At 41.2% G+C, this 19,427-nt stretch overlaps 2 protein-coding genes across 20 annotated transcripts in view; one reads left to right on the top strand and one right to left on the bottom strand.

Annotated features, from left to right (window-relative positions):
- Positions 1–19,427, top strand: part of LOC113015779 (peripheral plasma membrane protein CASK-like) — a 49,413-nt gene that overhangs the window by 10,418 nt on the left and 19,568 nt on the right. For all 19 annotated transcript variants that reach the window (XM_026158057.2, XM_026158056.2, XM_026158054.2 and 16 more), the window contains exons 2-5: positions 8,103–8,215; positions 12,763–12,868; positions 14,441–14,518; positions 14,650–14,722. In XM_026158057.2, the coding sequence (XP_026013842.1) occupies positions 8,103–8,215; positions 12,763–12,868; positions 14,441–14,518; positions 14,650–14,722 (370 nt within the window). The remainder of the gene's footprint in view (positions 1–8,102; positions 8,216–12,762; positions 12,869–14,440; positions 14,519–14,649; positions 14,723–19,427) is intronic.
- LOC113015780 (putative G-protein coupled receptor 34) lies at positions 15,824–18,185 on the bottom strand. The gene is made up of 2 exons (XM_026158061.2): positions 17,899–18,185; positions 15,824–17,421 (listed from the first exon to the last, which is right to left on the bottom strand). Exon 2 carries the CDS (start codon positions 17,390–17,392, stop codon positions 16,118–16,120), a length of 1,275 nt encoding a protein of 424 aa, XP_026013846.2. The 5' UTR covers positions 17,393–17,421; positions 17,899–18,185; the 3' UTR covers positions 15,824–16,117.

The raw sequence follows: 19,427 nt of genomic DNA, 5'->3' as shown, positions 1-19,427 counted from the left end.
GTTTGCAATATGCAAGAAAACTGTTCCTGCTAAGCATTGTGCTCAGTTGTTGAAGTAGATCCTAGATACTAAATTGTCATTGGAGGCTGACATGCAGCTGTCATTCTAAAACATGCTATTGCCCTACTGTTTGATGCCTGTGCCCTGATTTTGTTCAGGGACATGACTGAGAGATCTCCTGTGAAACACATACTGAAATCAAGACCTCAAATAACACACAAAGAAGTGGGAAACTGGGAAAATTGAATTAAAGTTAGCTTTTAAGTTTAAAGACATGCAGGTGATCAACCAAAGAATCCCTACTTTTAATGATTTCATTTTTTATTGTGGAATAATTGAATACCATACACCTTTAATGATCTTCTCTGATCCACACAGTCACAAATATACATGTAGGCTCAAATGTATATACACGCTTAAGTCTTTTAATAAGTGGTGCTGAAGGTTGTGCAAGATCTTAAATTGATAAGGCCAAGGCCTGTTAACTTCTTGTTGGTGATCATGATCATGACAGCTAGTAGTTTCTCTTTGCCAGCATCTGTTTGCCAGCACTGGGCTGATTTTGAGAGAGGCCAAGAAACTCAGTAAAGATGTAAGGAGGAGGAGATGTTCCAGACATTTGTTGATCGCTACCTGGTCCATGCATGTCTGAAGACTTTCTGTTGCACTGGCAGAACGTGTCTTTGTTGTGGATTACGTGTTGTCTTTCTTTTCTTTTCTTTTCTTTTCTGGCCTTATTTCATAGATACAGTGAGAGAGAGGGGAAGACGTGATCAAAGGGCCACGAGTCAGACACGAACCTGGGCCGGCCGCTCTCAGCTATATGGCCTGTAGTCGCCTGCTTAACACACTGAGCTAAACCCACGCCCTACGTTTTGTCTTTTTGACACTCATATTAAGCCCCTTTTCCATTACTACCTGCTCAGGTCGACTCGCCATGGTTCACCACGGTTTTAAAGGTTTTCCCTTAGGTCATGGTACCTGGTACCAGGTACTATTTTAGTACCTGTTGGCCGGAGTTCCAGACTGCAGCTAACCAATTATATGGTCAGTGGCATCACTGAATGAGTCATGAGAGTATCTCATTCATGAAAATCAAAACTGTCATTTTTGACACCCGGGCAATGAGGGAAATGGCTACAAAAACACTGTGGTCCCAGAGTCTGACGAAAAGCCACAGACAGAGCAGCAGGTATATCATCGCCTCGACGTACACCATTATTGTCGTGTCGCATACTAATTATGCCATGGGACACTCTGCTGCGTTGCTATGATGACGGAGTGTCCCACCAACTGTAGGTGGTACATGAATTTAATGGAAAACCGCTTGATCCGAGTCGAGCCTTGGTGAGATGAGTAGGTAGTAATGGAAATGAAGCTTTAGAGAGGTGTTACCTAGAGCTGCTTGATTTAGGTAAACACCAAAGTGTTACTTTGCTCATTAACTGTAATCTTCATTGTTTAACACAATTATAAAAATTATTGTTAAGAAATACATCATACATTTGCCTGATTTATTGGTATGCCGGTCTTAATTTCATGCATAATATCAGTTTTATTTCAGTTACCATCACACTGATGATAGATTGGCTGTAAAGGAAAAGGTGTGTGCTCTATTTATAACACAGAAAATCTTCCAAAGAAAAATGACTGCAAACAAACTAATAATTTTGACCATACTATCTGGATTCTGTGGCATTGAAAAGCCAGACTTATAATTAATATCTGTTTAATCACCTAGGCTTCTAGTGATTTTTGGAAACTGGTTAGCATTGTCTGCACAATTAGGTTGTATTTAAGATGCTATTCTTGATATTATGTTTCCTTCTGTTTGTAAATGGGATAATGGAGACTGCCTATTCACATGGAAAACTCAGGGTTCAAGTGCCGACACTGGCAACCATGCACTGCAGCGGCCTATGCAAGACTTTGCTGCAGTTCCTGCTGGGATCAATAAGGCATCACATTACAGCGTCATCTTGCTTTTGTGGAGGAAACATTTCTAGAGAGTTTTTTTTTTGTGTGTTTGTTTGTTTGTTTTTGTTTGCCATTACAAAATCTTTTCTGCAATCTGCATAATGGGATATTTTTGCTAGATTGTAGCACGGCACATAAACTTTACCACACTATACACAGTATGTTGTTTTCATTCACTAGGGCACTTGTGGTCTCAACTTTCCTTTCCATGTGTAGTATATGCCCACACACAGATCAATAGTTGTGAATGGATGGTGCGAAGTTGAAGCTTTCTTTCAGACTACAAGACCAGACTCTACAGGGAGGTTTAAACAATCTTGGATCCTCTTCTGGCTTATGTAAAAGAGAGGATTTTCTGCCAAAGCTTTCAAGCCTCCTGAGGGTATGTGCGCTCTGAATTTCAGTTTGCAACCGGGTTGCTAATTTCCCTGCACATATTCAAAGGGTTGTTTTCCTGATTTGCATAAAGAAGCAGCTCTGGATTACTGCTCCTCAGACGTACACAGACTATCCTTGACAGAGCTCTGAACTTTGTTGAACTTGTTAAATTAAAAGCTTTGGATTTAAGCTCAGTTTGGGCAGTAGGGCAAATAGTTGTTGAAGAATTAGTTTTGTGGAATCACTATAATGAACTTGCGTTTTCTCACTTTCAAGTGCACATCTGTTTAGAAATTATGAATAGAGTTCTGTGCATGCGTAGGAGTCAATGCAGAGAATCACAATATATTTTGTATTTGATTCCACGTTTTTGAGCTTCCAATTATGTTTCTGCTATCACTGTTGAGCTAACCATTGTGAATCATTAAAGAAGGTTATGGGGTGATGGTGAGATTCCATGCATGCAGTGGATGTTTAGAAAATGGCTAAGCTGTGTGTCTCTAATAATGTTTACTAGGACGAGAGCAGATGATGATAAGTTTAAGTGTCTATTATGTTAAAAGTCAACACTGTCCAGCACCAGTTAGCACCCATCTGATAAACTCTGAGACTGAGACTTATGCTAGCTTCTTACCACAGGTAAAAAGTCAAAATGCTGTTCTAAGCAGTAGTGGTCATGTGGAGTCTGCAGCTTACAGATGTGTCCTGCCTCTGCTTTAGAGAGAGGAAAGAGAATCATCTGAGAAGATATTTCACTCATGGCCAGTATGAATGTTAAAAATGCTCCTAACATCGTTTCTTGGATTTACACAAAGCAGAGAGTTGAAATGAGCCAAAGAGCAGTCTGCAAAGACTGCCACTTCGAGCTAATGTTTGATGACTGCTGCTGTCGGATGTGAGCCATGTGTGGGAGTTTTGTATGAGCCCACTTAGCACAGCTGCGGTGATGTCAGTATGGCATGCGGCCTCACCGCTTCCCAGCATACACACGTCTGTGTTTCTGTCTTTGTGAGGACACAGAGTAAACCCACAGTAACACTGAGCGCCACCAAATTCTATCCTTGAATCTAATCCTGATCTTAAATGTTAGGTCAAATCTGAGCCTCTGAGTAGCTTTTTTGGTGTGTTGGAAAGCAGGTACCAGCCATAATGTCCTCACAGAGGAGATCTAAAACTCGAAATGGTCCTCACAAAGATGAATTTATAAGTACATATGCAATTTATGTCTTTTATAGTTACTTGGGCTCTTATAATGCCTCTGTAATGGCTCATGAATATGGTTGAATGGTCATTTAATTTTTTCTTCATGCCAAATGAGATGAATTACATTCTAATTTATCAAATTAATTGGCAGTCCCAGCCCCCTCTCTCACACAACATGTAAAAATGGCCTAATTCAGGGGCTAATTCTCCATGCAGATTCCTGCATTTAAAGCCAAGATTACAAATGAGGTTGATGCATAAAATGGGGCCGATTCACCCTATTCCACATCATTGCTTAATGGTGGTAATGACTGTTATTGAAATACACTAGACCAGTGCCAAAATAGCCTTACCCTCACTGAATCATTTGTGCCCCCGTGGTTATAGTCTCTCACTGAAGTTGCCTAAACCTTCATCAGTCAGTTGCAGATCTGGAACCAGAGACCACCTGATTAGGTTACAACCATTGTGGAGAAAAAATGGGATTTTTTATTTTTTTCCACCATAGTAGCTAAATTCAAGGGTGCTACGGCATGGGCATGTATGTCATGGTAAGTTTGGGCATGTTTGCTGGTGTTGGAACTTGAACCCTGAGTTTTCCGTGTGAACAGCTGTCTCCACAATCCCATTTACAAACAGAAGGAAACTTAATACTAAGAATGGCATCTTAAATACAACCAGTTTCCGAAATCACTAAAGAGGCCTAGATGATTAAACAGATTTTAATTACAATTTTGACTTTTCCACGCTTCAGAATCACGCTAGTGTGGTAAAAATTAATAGTTTGTTTGCAGTCATTTCTCTTAGGAAGATTTGGTGTGTTATAAATAGAGCACACGCCTTTTTCTTCACAGCAGTGCTTTTTTCACATTGGCCAATCTATCATCAATGTAATGGCAGTTGTAAAACTGATATCATGCATGAAATTAAGACCGGCATACCAATAAATCTGGCAAATGCATGATGTATTTGTTAACAATAATTTGAATAATTGCATTAAACAATGAAGATTACAGTTAATGAGCAAAATAACCCTTTGGTGTTTACCTAAATCAAGCAGCTCTAGGTAACACCTCTCTAACACAATGTCAAAGAGACAACACGTAAACCACAACAAAGGCAGACTCTACGGCCTGCTGTTTCTACAGAAAGTCTTAAACCATGAAGAGTTGTGCCTGATGAAGTAGTGACTCAATACAAAATTACCCTGTGGGTTGAAGCTACAACGGTGGTCAGAAGTTTAAAAACACATGCCATGGGCATGAATGTCGTGGTAATTTGGGGCTTATAGTAATTTCTTTGAACTGTTCCTTTTCTAGTCTTGATTGATTGTTCAGCATACATCTTTAATGACTTCAAAAACACAAGAGTTGGATGCACAAGTTAGAATTTACTTTGTGTGTGGATTAGAGAAAATCCAGTGTCAAAAGTATAAATACAGGATACAGAAACCCCCACTAGTATTTGCTTAAATGCCTCTTAACAAGTTACACATCGAACAGATGCTTTCAGTGACAGTCAACAAACTTCTAGCATAATTCTGGCTGGATATTTGACCACTCTTCTTGACAGAGTTAGTAGAGTTTATTTAAATTGGTTGAATTCCTGGCTTATAAGCATAGATAAATTACATGCATACATTTCAATGGGGTGGAGATTGGGGCTTTGGGAAGGGCATTGTCCCTTAGCAAATGACAATGCGTTTAGTGCCAAGCTTTTTACTAAAATACCAACCTATGCATCTGAAAAATTAAGGCTACATGGGGGATACAGGAAGTGCAGGGAGTTTTCTTTCCCACTGTTGCCGATTGCCTACTCATAATGAGTCATCTGATTGTTGTTTTCTCTGTGTTACTGCAGGTCTTTAAAGCGCCTTGAGACAACGGAAGTTTTTATTTGACGCTATATAAATAAAAACTGATTTTTGTGCTGGTGTAAACAGCAAGCGTTTGAATGTATTGAGAAATGGCTATTGTAGTATGTTAATTAGCCATGTGCTTGTATGGCTTGCTTGTTTATCCTCATTAGTCATGTGGGGCTATTGTCTGACATTAATTTCAGGTGAAAGCTTGCTTTAAAGACTAAGCTGGATATGAATAATGAGCCAATCATGTGATCATTCATGGAGAATAATCACAGAGAGAATTGCTGCAGCAGACAGACAGACACTCAAAGTAAAAACGATACCCATCTCGCTTTCACAGCTGGTTAAGATTGCAGGGTTGGAACAAGGGTGTCAGAAGTCCCATCAAGCACTCAAGCAGCAACCCACACCTCCCACTTCCTAATGGGTAAACACAGCTGTTTCAGCACATCAACCCAAGGGCAAAGGTCGCTGAGACTGTCAGATCATCAACTGGATTCCTGCGCACCCTGATGAGAAGAGTGTTTTAAGAGTTCTCTTGGCTCACAGTGTGCACATGCTGCCTGCATTTGTACGGGTTGGTCTTTACAAACTAACGTGAGAGCAAATACAGGTGCAGCTGCCATGCTCTGCACAGGAAGGGCATCGTCGGGCAACTTCATTCACTGATTCAGCTAAAGCAGTACCTGGTAACAGCTACCAATCAGGGCTTCATCAGATAGGTGTTGCTGTGGATGTGTGTGTAAGAGTGTGTGAGTGAGCAGAACTGTTTCCACCACTGAGGATTGCAGACCCGGAAGATGTAGAGACAGCTGTACCACAGCGGGGGTATGTGTGCGTCTGTAACTCTCAGTGGGCCCGGAGACAGAAAATATGCATGTCTTTACTTTCAGTGTCTGTTTTTACACAAAATGTTCCAGTTCCTACACGAACGTAACCTGCTGCTCGTATGATCTCATCAGGAAAGCCGACAGGTGTCTAGGGTTACACCAATGTGTACACACTATAAAAGCAGTGTGTGTTGTGATGGTGGAAGCAAAATGACAGAAATGATGTAATTGTTCAAATACTTAAGGTTTTAATTTTTAATTATTTTTTTAAAACCTATTATTATAATGATCTGTTCCCCAACTTCTCCTACATGTGTTGATCAATGTGGATGAAATTACTATATAAGCTGCCTAGGGTACCAGGATTATCAGCATATGTATAGCTTTGGGAATCATTTTTATAATATTCAAATCCTTACAATTTCTATAAATGTGAAGTAGCTTATCTCGAAATGAACTGCAACATCTCGAGTACATTCCTACAGCAAAGATTTTTTTTTTCTTCTTTTCCTTAAGACAGGTTGTAATCTGGATTGCAAAAGTAATAGATTATCTATGTTTTGTTGTTTACATAGCATCTTATTAAAAAACAAAACAAAAAAGAAAACCTGGCCAGCCAAGTACATTGAGCAGTTTGTTTGTTCCGTCCAGCAATGCTGTGATTCATTTCACAACTGGTAAATTAACGTGCTTTTACTTTGAAAGTTCCTGTCTCATGTCTCCCTTTAGTCAGGGTGGTCTGCTGTTGGGATAGTTTTGGATATCATTTAGTGATCCTTCTCTTCTTCCACTCTCAATTAAACATCAAATAAACTTCACAGCGTGGCAGGAGCTAGCAGTGTCGTTTCTTTGAGAGCCGCTGCTTGCTGAAGAGGCCACTTTGAGCAGAACTTGCAGCATTTGGAGAGCTGCTTGTGTTATGCTTACTTATTAGAGGCAGCTGTATGTGGCATGCATGTATTTTCAAATTCTTTCAAACTGTTGGTTCATTATAATCTTATATTTATTTTATATTGTGATTAAACCATGAGAAAGAAGAGTAGGCTCTTTATACAGGTTCCTCTTAATAAGCTATTTAAACCCCTTGAAAAAGTGTGTTTTGTTTCTCCTTCTCGTTCTTGTCCTCGCTATATCAGTACTTGATTAATTTGAGCACTTTTGACTGAGAAGTTATCAGGTGTACACTTTAACTTGTGTGCTACCACGCATACCACTAGAAAGGTCATGCAGGATATGAATTTCTCAGCATTAGTTTGCTGATAATTCTGTAGAGGCTTAACGCGTATGTAGGCAGATTGTTGAGTGAACAAATTTGTCATTTGAAATCTAAATTTTGCCCCGCATATTATTTATTTATTTGACTGCTTTTTTCATATTAAATTGAAAATCTCAAGAAATGCTGTTCAAATCAGGAAATCTTGTCTTACTGCACATGTCAAGCTCCAAAGCAGCTATAAGAGGAAACACAAATTTGCAATATCTGCCACCTCCTTTCCCCCAAAATAAACTGTGTAGGGTAGGTCTCCCTAGCACAGGTCTCTATAATAAAGCTTTTATTTTAGCTTTTACAGCTGCGCTGCACCACACCGCTCTGTAATTCCCACTGGCACGAGCATGGAGACTACGAAGCGTAGCTAACCACCCACTGTAAATCCAGAATATTCCCAGAAACAACACTATGTCTGCCCACTGCCCAAGACTAGTGTGTGCCCATCATTATGTGTACATAGGTTTATGGCAGGCGCTCACTGAACTCAGGAGTCATGAAGTGAATGAAAGAAACGCATGCAGACGCTTGTGTTTGTGTCTGTAGGTATCTGTGACTAACTTTAAACCTTTTTGTATTGCAGGGGTCCCTTCAGCGTGGTGAGGCGCTGCATCAACAGGGACACCGGCCAGCAGTTTGCTGTAAAGATTGTTGATGTGGCCAGCTTTACCTCCAGCCCTGGCCTCAGCACAGAAGGTGAGAAGCACAGCAGACCTGGATTGATCTGGGGCTGGCAGGTCACGTGTGCTGGTTTTTCACTTAAGGCACCAGATGGAAGGGGTTAACATAACCAGGGCAAGAGAGCGTCGCTATAGAGATTATTCAAGGAACCGCACTCTTTAACAGACCTAGAAGAGCTGTGTTCTGTGTTATGGGACCCCCCATGTTCTTGTGGGTTAAAACAAATATTGGGATTAAACTGCAAATGGAGGTTGGCTCACACATCAAACACTGTGGCACTCACAGAATGCATAATGGCCTCTCACACATAAATAAACAGGCCATAATGTTGCATACACTGCACCCAGATGAGTAATATCTTGGAACTGCATGTGTCGTGTGTTGGTTTAGGGTGTGATAGGCTCACATTTTGTGAGATACTCCATGCATGCCTTGTCTCACCATGTGGGTTTGGGTTTTGTCATGGTGTGTGTGTGTGTGTGTGTGTGTGTGTGTGTGTGTGTGTGTGTGTGTGTGTGTCAGGGTGGGGAGTGAGGGATTGAGACAAAAATCACAGGTGTGTGTGTGTTGGTGGTAGTATTGGCATTCACTATGGGCCATCTGTGATGCCCCAGCCAGAGATTATTCTGGCAGCCAATAACAGCAGGAAAAGGAAATGACCCGAGGGAGGAGACAGAGGAAAAATCGGAGTGTTACACCAAGGTTTCCCAAACCAGAACTTACACCCAGGTTATTTTTGTGCTAATTGTATTCATCTGAAAACATAAACCACCCACATTTAAGAGTTTCTCTTACCTCAGAAATATTTCAAAGCATCTTTTTTATTTTTTAAATCTCTTGAGTCACTTCACACATGCTTCACCATGTGGTCGCTTTCACCAGGAATGGCACAAAAATGAACAGACTTCCAAATGTGATGATAGGGATGTCGAATTCTTCCAATACGTTAAAGGTTGGGGCTTTGGCGCATGACTTGTTACAGAGGCTCTCGTGTCACATGATGCATTTCTAGGAATGCCAACAATATTACATTGTATGCTTTTTCATATTGCGATAAACAGAGAGCAGCTCATTTCACAAATGTGGGGATTTACTGTGCTAGGCAGCAAGAGATCGAATCCGTAGCAGATATTGAGGGGAGGGTTTTAAGGGCTGTGGGTGGTTAATACTGTTAGATAGACGTCGGTATCAATAACAATTTAAAACAGCTTCAGAGTATAAAATCATTTAAAGCACATTCAGAAGGCTGCGTGATAATTGTCCTTTTTTTATTCTGTTAAAAGGTGCCGTACCATTGGAAAGCCTGTTTGTTTGGCCTTAAATGGTGCTGCATCTGTAAGAAAAACACATTTGTGGGTTGAGCAGCAGAGTTGAGTTTGTGGGTTGCGCCCATGAAAAAAACAAATCTGGTCTTTCCTCCAAGATGACAACGCTCACCCTCACAGAGCAGGGTTTATCAGAGATTGCTTCCAGGATTTGGGATTTGGGAGTGGAGAGGATGGAAAGGCCTGCCTGCAGTCCTGATGTTTGACTGTTGGAGAATGGTATGCGTCCCACAGCAGTGTGTGAGCGGAGGACCAGCATAAAAATAAATAAAAATAATATTGTTAAATAAAGAAATTGTTAAAATGCCAACATACCTTGTTTGCAATAAATGGCAGCAAACAACACAGTAGCAGAATCAGGTATAAAGCACTGATAGAAAAGATTTGATGTTTTTCATGGGCGCACATACTTTTTTTTTTTTTTTTAAATCATGCAGTCTGTCAAATGTTATACAATTCCAGAGTTTTCTGGTGTTTTTGCTTAATTAGACTTGAACTGTTAATTCATTATTCAAGCTTTGCAGAGTAATTTTGTCACTCAGTTAATTAGTTAATTGATCATTGCGTTGCTATAAATGTTCAGGCTTTTACAGACCTGGTGATTATCAGTTGTTATCAGTGTGAGGATGAGGGTTATACATTTGCCTGTTTGTCTATGTGGGTTACCATATAAAACAAATTACATAAACATTTGTTTGGATCATGGGACCAAGCGCCCTACAAGAAAACCAGTCAGGCTAAGGTGAGCCCCCAAAGAGTCGATCACAGTAAAAGTTTCACCTTAAATTTGGTAAACCTAAGCATTTTTTAAAAACTTTTTTTAATCTGCAAGTCGGCCACTCGGAGTGGCAATGTGAAAAACTGGAGTGCAGCCAGAGTGATTTCATGAGACCACATACCTTAGCTTATTAAGAAAGACTCCGTGTCAGCATAAATCCGAGTGAAAAGGAGACAGAGCTGCAGGCTGGGCTGAGCTTCGAGCTAACGCAACAAATATTTGGATTTCTATACAAATGTATTTCTGTGCGAAACACGTGAGAGAGGTGGAATGAATAAAAGATGAATACGATAATTAAGAGTCTGGAGTATTGAGTAAAAGACAGATGTAGATGGCTCGCAATGACCATAAAAACTTACAGGTATTGAATTGTTGGGGGGGAAATACAGTAGTTCAATTTGCAGTATTATTTGTTAGACATGTTAAATATTGAAAAAGTCATTTATCAGAAGTGAAGACAAAGTAACACTTGGCGAATGGGCAAGCCTAAATGACTTCTTAGTGTGATTTCTGTACATTAGTTTTATATGATAGTTAGAATATCAGGAGATGGTGTGGCAACATGGTCCTGCAGTCTTCAAAGTGCAATTTATTAGCATGACATGACAAAGGCTAAGCGAGGCCTGCTTTGGAAAAGGCCCAGTGGACGGCATCAGCTTCATTCAGAGCGTTCCAGGCCTCTCTGGCTCCATCAGCCGTTTCCTCGTTGGACAGTGGGCAGCATTGTTAAGTTCAAGAATTGCTACTCGATGAGACGGGCAAGAGATCGGTGTGAAAAGGGCGAGAAGGAGGAAATGATGGAAGCAAAGGGAGAGCAGAATAGGGGGCTCTGTAGTGGGGACTCTGTCGGTTCTCTGTATTGCATAATGATAGTGGTCACGACACAAAGAGAGCACACACTCACACACACAAAGATCAGTAGACTTACAGATGGGGAGCGGAGTGTGTAAATGAGCTTTTTATGGACTGAGAAGCCCAACAGCAGCACATTATGTCTGTCAGCTCGCCTCAGCAGTCTGCATCTCTGTCGTTACCTCATGTCCTGCCAGTTGTCTGTCAGTCTATTAGACAACGTGTCTTTGCTCTTCTCACAAGAGAGAAGTCTGTCCTCTAATCGTAGGCGTGTTTTCCATCCAGGCAGTCAAAACATAAGAAATCCCCACAGTCATGTTGCAATTGTTTCTGCAGATCTGTATTAGTCATGATGTTGATGACAGTGATCCAAATGTGCATTCTTTCTGGTAGAGACCAGCTTGTTGATCAGTTAGTCTGTAGTCTATATATCAAGAAGAGGATGCCTGGCAAATTAAATGCTCTGCAGCTCCCCCTAGTGTTGAGTTAGTCATGTGGCAGGCAGTCTGCTGAGGTATGAAAAGAGCAGTCAGGTATTTCTATGTTTCTCTGTCGTTTACTGCATTTAAACATAAAGGATCTAAATGTTTTATAGGGTGAGTATAGTATAGAGGGAGATGTGTTTCACAATGCAAACCTTTAGGTTGAAGGAAAATTTATCCTATAGTACTGAGTGCATAAAGTCCATCAGTAGGCGGAAAGGTAGTCGGGATACTCCCCTCATCTTCCCTTCAGATATCACTGATAAAGCAGGACTTGAACGTTACTAGGACCAAAAATCACATGCTTTATAATGCCCTCATGAAAAAGGTTCAGGATACCAAATTGTAAATGAAATAGGTATAATTTATTTAGTGCCATAATTGGTAAAATTGTAAACTAATGTTTGCATCTGTCTGTTATCTTACATGATGTGTTTCCCTCGCTTGTCCAGGGTAAATTTCTCCCAGGACACAATAAAAGCTAATCTGATATTGAAAGTTTGCAATACCTGAATGAAAAGCTTCAGTTTTTGTATAAGCAAACTTTGTATGCTCATTTCCAACTCTGTGTTTAAATTGTTGGACTCTTAACAGGGCAGCTTCGCCTGATTCAGTTGAAAATAAACTTTTTTTCCTTTTATCCTGCAGCTCCTCAGTCAGCCTGTTTTAGCTCTTTTAGCTTTCCTCTCCTCCCTTTAATTGGATGCGTCTCACAAACAGAAGGTCTGTGGGCGGGCTGCCGTGCTCACAAGCTGAACCTTGTGCATGAGATGATGATATTGGGGATCCAATCCACTCCCACTGACATCACCTAGAGCTAAGAGCCGGGGGGAAAAGACCTTTTAGAGCAGTCTGAAGACTCACTTGCATATATGCTGTCAGCTTCATTTGAAACTTTTTCCATTTTAAGTATAGACATCCAGCACTGGAGCTGTAAATAGATGTCAGAAAATAAGGAAAAGCATTTTAGGTGTACTTTAACGTCTACGAAGCAGTAACACGACTCTTGGCATACATTTAAATATTAGCACTTTACCTCACAACCTGGAAGTATAATTAGACTGGATGAAATCCAAAGTGTTCGATGTGTCTCACCATAGCCCATGTTGAATTTCTTTCTCACAGATCTGAAGCGAGAGGCGAGCATCTGCCACATGCTGAAACACCCCCACATCGTGGAGCTGCTGGAGACTTACAGCTCCGATGGCATGCTCTACATGGTCTTTGAATTGTAAGTGTGTCGCGCACACAGTTCACATTCCCATCCAATTTTAGGTTTGGATTTTGTATGTTTTATGTATGGCAGCTTTTCTCTTATAAACTACCGTCACCACCGCACTAGGCAAACAGTTACCAACTAATTTTATCAGCACTAGGCAGATGGCTGTTACTGGTAATTTCACACCCCCTTGTTTTTGTGGTTTCAGACTTCTTGGTCTCTTTGACGAGAAAAAGGAAAAAAAAAAGTGTGATATTTGAAGATATCGCTAGGCCAGCGCAATATGTAATCATAAGTATAATAGTGTACAGTTCCTGATTTCTTACATTTTTGCATCTTTTAACACTTGCATGTTTCAAACAAATAATTTAATTTAAAGGGGGGGGGGGGAAGAAAAGCTATGTAAACCTACTTGGGCCCCTGTGGAAAAGTAATTTCCTTCCTTGTTAAATCATGAATTAACTGTGATTAACTATGTTTTTGTAATTCAGTTTCAGTACTCACACCAAGACCTGATTACTGCCAGAAATCACTTAAATAGAACTTGTCTGACAAAATGAAGTAGGGTTTAAAAAAATCTCTCAAAAAGCATCATTCAACGATCTAAAGACACGGCTGAGACACAAAGTCACTGACATTTATCAATCTGGAAAGGGTTACAAAAGCCACTTCTTAGGCTTTGGGCCTCCAGCGAACCACAATGACAGCCATTATCCATAAATGGAATGAGACGCTAGCCTACCAGAATGACTCCAAGAGTGCACCACTCATCAAGGAGGTCACTAAAGACCCCAGAATAACATCTAAAAAACACAAGGTTTGAGTCCTGTTACATCTGATGTACAACTAACAACATTTTATAAAAAGATCATCATAGCAACAGGCAAACATGGTGGTGGTAGTGTGATGCTCTCGGGCTGTTTTGCTGCTGTGATTGATGGAACCATGAATTCTGCTCTCTACTGCAAAATCCTGAAGGAGAACGTACGACCATCAGTTCATGTCGTGAAGCTCGAGCGCTTTTAATTATGATGAAACGGATCCAAAACACAGCAGCTAGTCCACCTCTGATTAGCTTATTTGAAGATAAAAAACAAAGGTTTTGGAGTGGCCTTGGCAAAGTCCAGACTTAAATCTGATGGCATGACCTTAAACAGCCTGTTCATGCTTGAAAACCCTCCAGTGTGGCTGAATTAAAACACTTCTATAAAGAAGAGTGGGCCAAAATTCCTGTCCTTTCTCACACAGGGCCAACTGCATTCTGGATTTACTTGGGTTATCTTTGGCTAATATTAAAATTTGTTTGATGAGCTGAAACATTCAAGTGTGACAAATATGCAAAAAAGAAATCCGGGAGGAGGCAAATACTTTTTACAGCACTATACATGAGAAGTGTTTGAAGGAAAAATAATTTATTGTATCGGCTGTTATTTTTTTTTTGTCTTTCATCTGATTATTGAAATGATTCAAATGTAGCCTGAATCTAAACCAAATCTAAATCTATACTAATAAAGAGTTCTCAGCTGACTCATTACTAAACAGATCATTTCATACCCACCCTAAACCTTTCTTCCTTTTTTCTAGTATGGACGGTGCAGACCTGTGTTTTGAAATCGTGAAGCGAGCTGATGCTGGGTTTGTGTACAGCGAAGCAGTGGCCAGGTAGGGGACACAGTCTGTGAAGTGTGGGCTTCACATTTTCAAATATTATTAAAGCCTGAAATACACAACATCTCTGTGCACGCTCTAAATGATGCCCCCCCCCCTTCTGTTTCTGCTTTCTGTCCCTCCAGCCACTACATGAGGCAGATTCTGGAGGCGCTTCGATACTGCCATGACAACAATGTGATTCACCGTGATGTAAAGGTGAGCTTTCGTGCAGTCAAGCTAGTGAAACCACAGAACATGTTCCATGACTCGCAAAGGACAACCTATTAAATATATTTATCACACCAGAAGTGTATACTGCACAGTGTTACTGCCTTCCTGTGAAGACGCTGTCTTCACTGCTTGTGGGAAGGCAAATGCTAAAAGCGACCCACGCTTTACCCGAAAGTTTCCCTTGATATCCGCTTTTAATATTAACTTTAGTTACTCTGTGGTTTTTAGAATAAACCACCATGAGGTCTCTTTTTTTTTCCTTTAGGCAAACCAACACCTCAGCAAGCGTCAGTGTTAGCTGTAGTATACAGCGGTAAAATAAATATTGAACACCAATTTTAGTAAAGTTGTGAGTAAATACATTTCTAAATGTGCTATTAATATGAAGTTTTGACCAGATGTCACCTTTAGAAATATATTTACGTAAATACTTGGGGATCTACGGCTGTAAATAAATCAACTGTGTGGATTTATTAGGCATTCCTAGAGCAAAATCAGAATCCCCCAGTATTTCCAACAGGATTAACCCTCAAACACAGGTGTCCGACACTACTAGACCATATGGAGCAGTGCTGAACCAGGCCCTTGATCCCATCTGAGCCATTTGACCACACAGGGCTCAAAGCTGTCAGCAGCAGAACCAGTGCAAGCGCTGATCATCATGGTGGGTCAAAGCTGGCTTTCGTTTGCTTCTTGTAAGAGCAGACTATTGAGCTCAAGCAAAGCAAAAGGCTTAAAGGACGAAATAGGTTATTGTCCATTCCAGCCACTTTTTTTTCTTCAAAATTAAAACAAATTTGGGGTAAATAAACGATTATCTTACATGAGCAGACTCACTGCGATTAATCTGCATGATTCACACTTAATAAATAAAATTATATTAGTTTTTCTTTCACTGGATCCAGAGTTAAGATCCACAGTCAAAGCATTTAACGCAATAGGAAACCTGAGCTCCTACATACTCTGACCTCATTGTTTGAAACACTGGTTGTTGTTAGAGGATCCACCACTATAACAGTATAGGTATGCCAATATAATGTGCTCTGTGCTGAAAGAGTGTGAAAAGAGAAAAGTTAGTTCTCTATTAAAGTCTACAGCAATTTATTTTTTCTCCATAAAACTTTTTTTTTAATACTGAAAATTCTTGACATTCACTCACACACACACATTTCATATCATCATTAGTCTTGTAAATGTAAATTTTTAAAGACATGGCTGATGCTGTAGTACGTCTTCAGACATAAATCTGTTGTCTTTAACCAATAATGGAAATTGGTTCAAAATCCATCTCTGACAGTGGTTCATGTACGGGGGCATAATTTGTTAGAACCGAAGCTGTCAATGGAAATGCTTTACTCCGATTTTTTTTTCCTCCTGTGATCACTGTTGGCCAGTAGGTGGAAGCGTAGTCACTCTTGTGCAGCGGAGGTTAGAGTTGATGACACACATACTGGTTCTGGGGGTGAGTGACTGAGTGTTTACACCGAGGTTGGGTACAACCACAGGGACAGACGGCCGTCTGAAATCCATGGTGGAGCTGTTGGATGTCACGTCATTCAGGAAGAGAAGCCGGTGGCCGAGTCTGCGTCCGAGTGCTTGGAGGGCAGCTTTGCGCACCGAGCCCGATAATAGAAAGTACATGACAGGATCCAAGCAACTGTTAAAGGCTGAGAATAACAACATCACCTCATTGGTCCAGTCCATGATTTGCATGTAATTACAGGATAGGCTTGAGCTCAATTGGGAGGAGATGTAGAAGGGGCGAAAGGCGTGGTAGGGCCCGAAGCAGATGGTGAAGAGAAAGAGGACAAAGAAGGACTTCTTTGCGGTTCTCCTGTATCTCTGTGCGTTAGGTAGGTCCGGCTTGTCCCGTGACACCTGCTGCAGCCGTGAGGCAATCTTGGCATAGGAAACCACGAGGATGATGAAGATGAACCAGAACATCACCACCAGCCCTGCGTTGATGTAGGCTTTCCAGTAGGCTTTTTGTCGCAATTTGTACTGGAAGCACTTATCGCTGTGTTCCTTATCCTCTGGTGCAGCAATCATGGGAATCGTACCCACCAGGAATGCAATCCACAGAACTCCACATGCCACCCAGCTCCACGGCTTGCTTTGCCCCCACAGCCTCAGCCTTAGGCCTCTCCGTGCTCTGCCCTTCCCCTTCAGCCTCAAGTACCTGTCCAGGCTGATGAATCCGAGTAGAAATATGCTCATGTACATGTTCATGTAAAATAGGTTTCCCACCATCTTGCAGGCCACAGGTCCCAGTACCCATTTGTTTCCATTAATATGGAAGAAGACCCTGAAGGGCAGGCATGCCAGGAAGACCAGATCAGCCACTGCACAGTTGATGAGGAACACCCGCACTGAGTTTCGGCCCGAATGCAGGAACAGGAAGACCCACAAAGCAAAGAGGTTACCCACGAGTCCAAAGATGAAGAAAAGAGAATAGACCACCGCCTGCAGAACACGGAGGCTTTCATTATTAAATGAGCAAGGCATCGGGGTTGAAGTGACAGCTGTGTAGTTTGAGGTGGAGAAAGGAGAAAGAGAAGACGGTGACATGTAGCCTGGGAGGGATGACGTGGATATAGGGAGAGAGGTGTCGAACACTGCAGAGGTTGGGAGTACCGGCCTGAAAGTCGTATTCATTGTGGCTCAGAAGTTTTAAACATCAGGACCTAAGGGGAAAAAAGGGGGGAAATCAGCTTATTTTCACTGAATAGACATACAAAGAAGCTCTTGCTGTGCAGCAAAACAAGGTGCACGGACTGAAACTGCAATTGTGTGTTTTATGAGTAATACACAGTGAGGTGAGTAATACGTAGGTTGTAGATTAAGGTCACACACAAGTAATGATCTGTGAGTTTTCCACCATCAAGTGGAAATTATAGTAATTTGTGTTGAAAAAAGGTGCGGCACCTTACAAAATTAAAGCTCTGTACACTGTGCAGCTTTTTCAAAGTTCCACTGTGATTTAGCTTTCACGGGTGGGAGCAGGAGTCATGACTAATCAGAAGTTTTATGCCTGTTTAACGCATAAATTCCAGTCCCACGGTGTTAGAGCGGAGCCAAGGGGTGCACGCTGCAGATGCAAAAGCGCTCACAGTCACTCTGACTCGTACACACAGATGTTTGGATTAAGGTGCAACACTCACCATCAATAATCCTTCCATAGAAGATCCAACACAGCTGTGAATGTGTAGGAGTGTGAGCTCACAGTAGTCCTGCATGTATTTTCCTCCGTCCATCTAATGCTGCTCCATTATCAGTCTCTTAAAGCTTTTGTTAAATGAATAAAGGTGAGTTTAATTGTTTTATGTTAAAAGAAACTAGTCCTGGCTGAGCACCGCCTTTTTGCCGTTTTCACCTCTGAAGTAATTTATCCTGCAGGCTTGTCTGTGTCACCGCTTCTGCTCTGCTCAGCTTGTCTTCAGTCTTTACTGGAAAGCTCTTTCATAGCCTCTCCTCTCTCATAGATGTGAGACGGCCCCCTCTCTCTCTCTCTCTCTCGCTGTCTCTCTCTCGCTGTCTCTCTCGTACTCGGCCCCCTCTCTCTCTCTCGCTGTCTCTCTCGTACTCTCTCTCTCTCCACCCCCCCTACAAAATTTGCAAAGAATAAGAAGACAGGAAGTGAGCCCACCACTTTTCACACTCACTATGGTTGTGCATGTCTTCTTACTGTCACAAAAAGGGACAGTAAGATGAATGTACCTGAGAGGAATACTGCATTTAACAAACATTTGATAACATTTTAAACAAATTTTATTTCCAATTTGCATCCACATCTCTGAAACCCATCATTTCATTTGTTGTCTTTTAAAAAAATTAGGTGTGCAACTTGGATTTACTATTATAAAAGAACAAATATGTGAAAATGTGATGGGAAGCAGTTTTATTACCACTGACACAGAACCCGTGATGGAAAACATGCCACGCAACACCGTCCTCGCTGCTCATCAGCCGCTGACATCAGCTGATTAGTTTTCCTCGCAGAAAGCTTTGGGTCATGGCGAGTCGCCGCACTATTTGTCCAGTGAATTAGATATTAAGTAAAATGTCATAACAATTTTGATTAAGCAGTTTTTACAAGTCTACCGGTGAACGCGGTTGGCTTAATGTCCTTCTCCTTAATAAACTAGCCGTTGTAATTTAGCAGCAGCTATCACGGCACTTGGCAAATATTTTCTTACCTGCCTCTGACCTGCAGTACTAGTCCTGTGTGACTACATGGTGAAGCTTCGGTGTCACCTTTTTCACACTAGTCTAAGTACATATAGTCTCTTTCTTTGTGCTACTTCCAGGCACTTTTCAACTTGTTCTCTAATGTGTGTGTTTCTGTTGTTTTTGTATATATATTAATGTTTGCTATTGATTCCTGCTGTACGTGTCTGTCTGTATCCTGCCAAGTTTCTAAAATAAATGAATTAACCAGAATCTAAAAAGCATACTGGAGGGTTAAAAAAGGTCTCTTCAGCTTTGTGAATTACCTCCAGAGTTCTCCATTGCTCACTGCTGGAGTCAGTCAACACCGAGCTCTGTAGCACACAAAGTGTGAGACAAAAAATGTGCATCTCCTTTTGAACGCACTGTCAGATTTGTGCAAGCTCAAGTGAAACCAGGGTACACTAACCACCATTTGAACATAATGGAATCTTGCACTCTTGCACAGAGAGCAAAGCAATGC

This window comes from Astatotilapia calliptera, chromosome 23, assembly GCF_964374335.1.
Source record: "Astatotilapia calliptera chromosome 23, fAstCal68.1, whole genome shotgun sequence".
Taxonomy (NCBI): Eukaryota; Metazoa; Chordata; class Actinopteri; order Cichliformes; family Cichlidae; genus Astatotilapia; species Astatotilapia calliptera.
This window is presented reverse-complemented; position numbering and strand designations above follow the sequence as displayed.

Excerpts from the sequence above, each read along its gene's own strand:
- LOC113015780 (XM_026158061.2), bottom strand. The coding sequence starts at position 17,392 with ATGAATACGACTTTCAGGCCGGTACTCCCAACCTCTGCAGTGTTCGAC.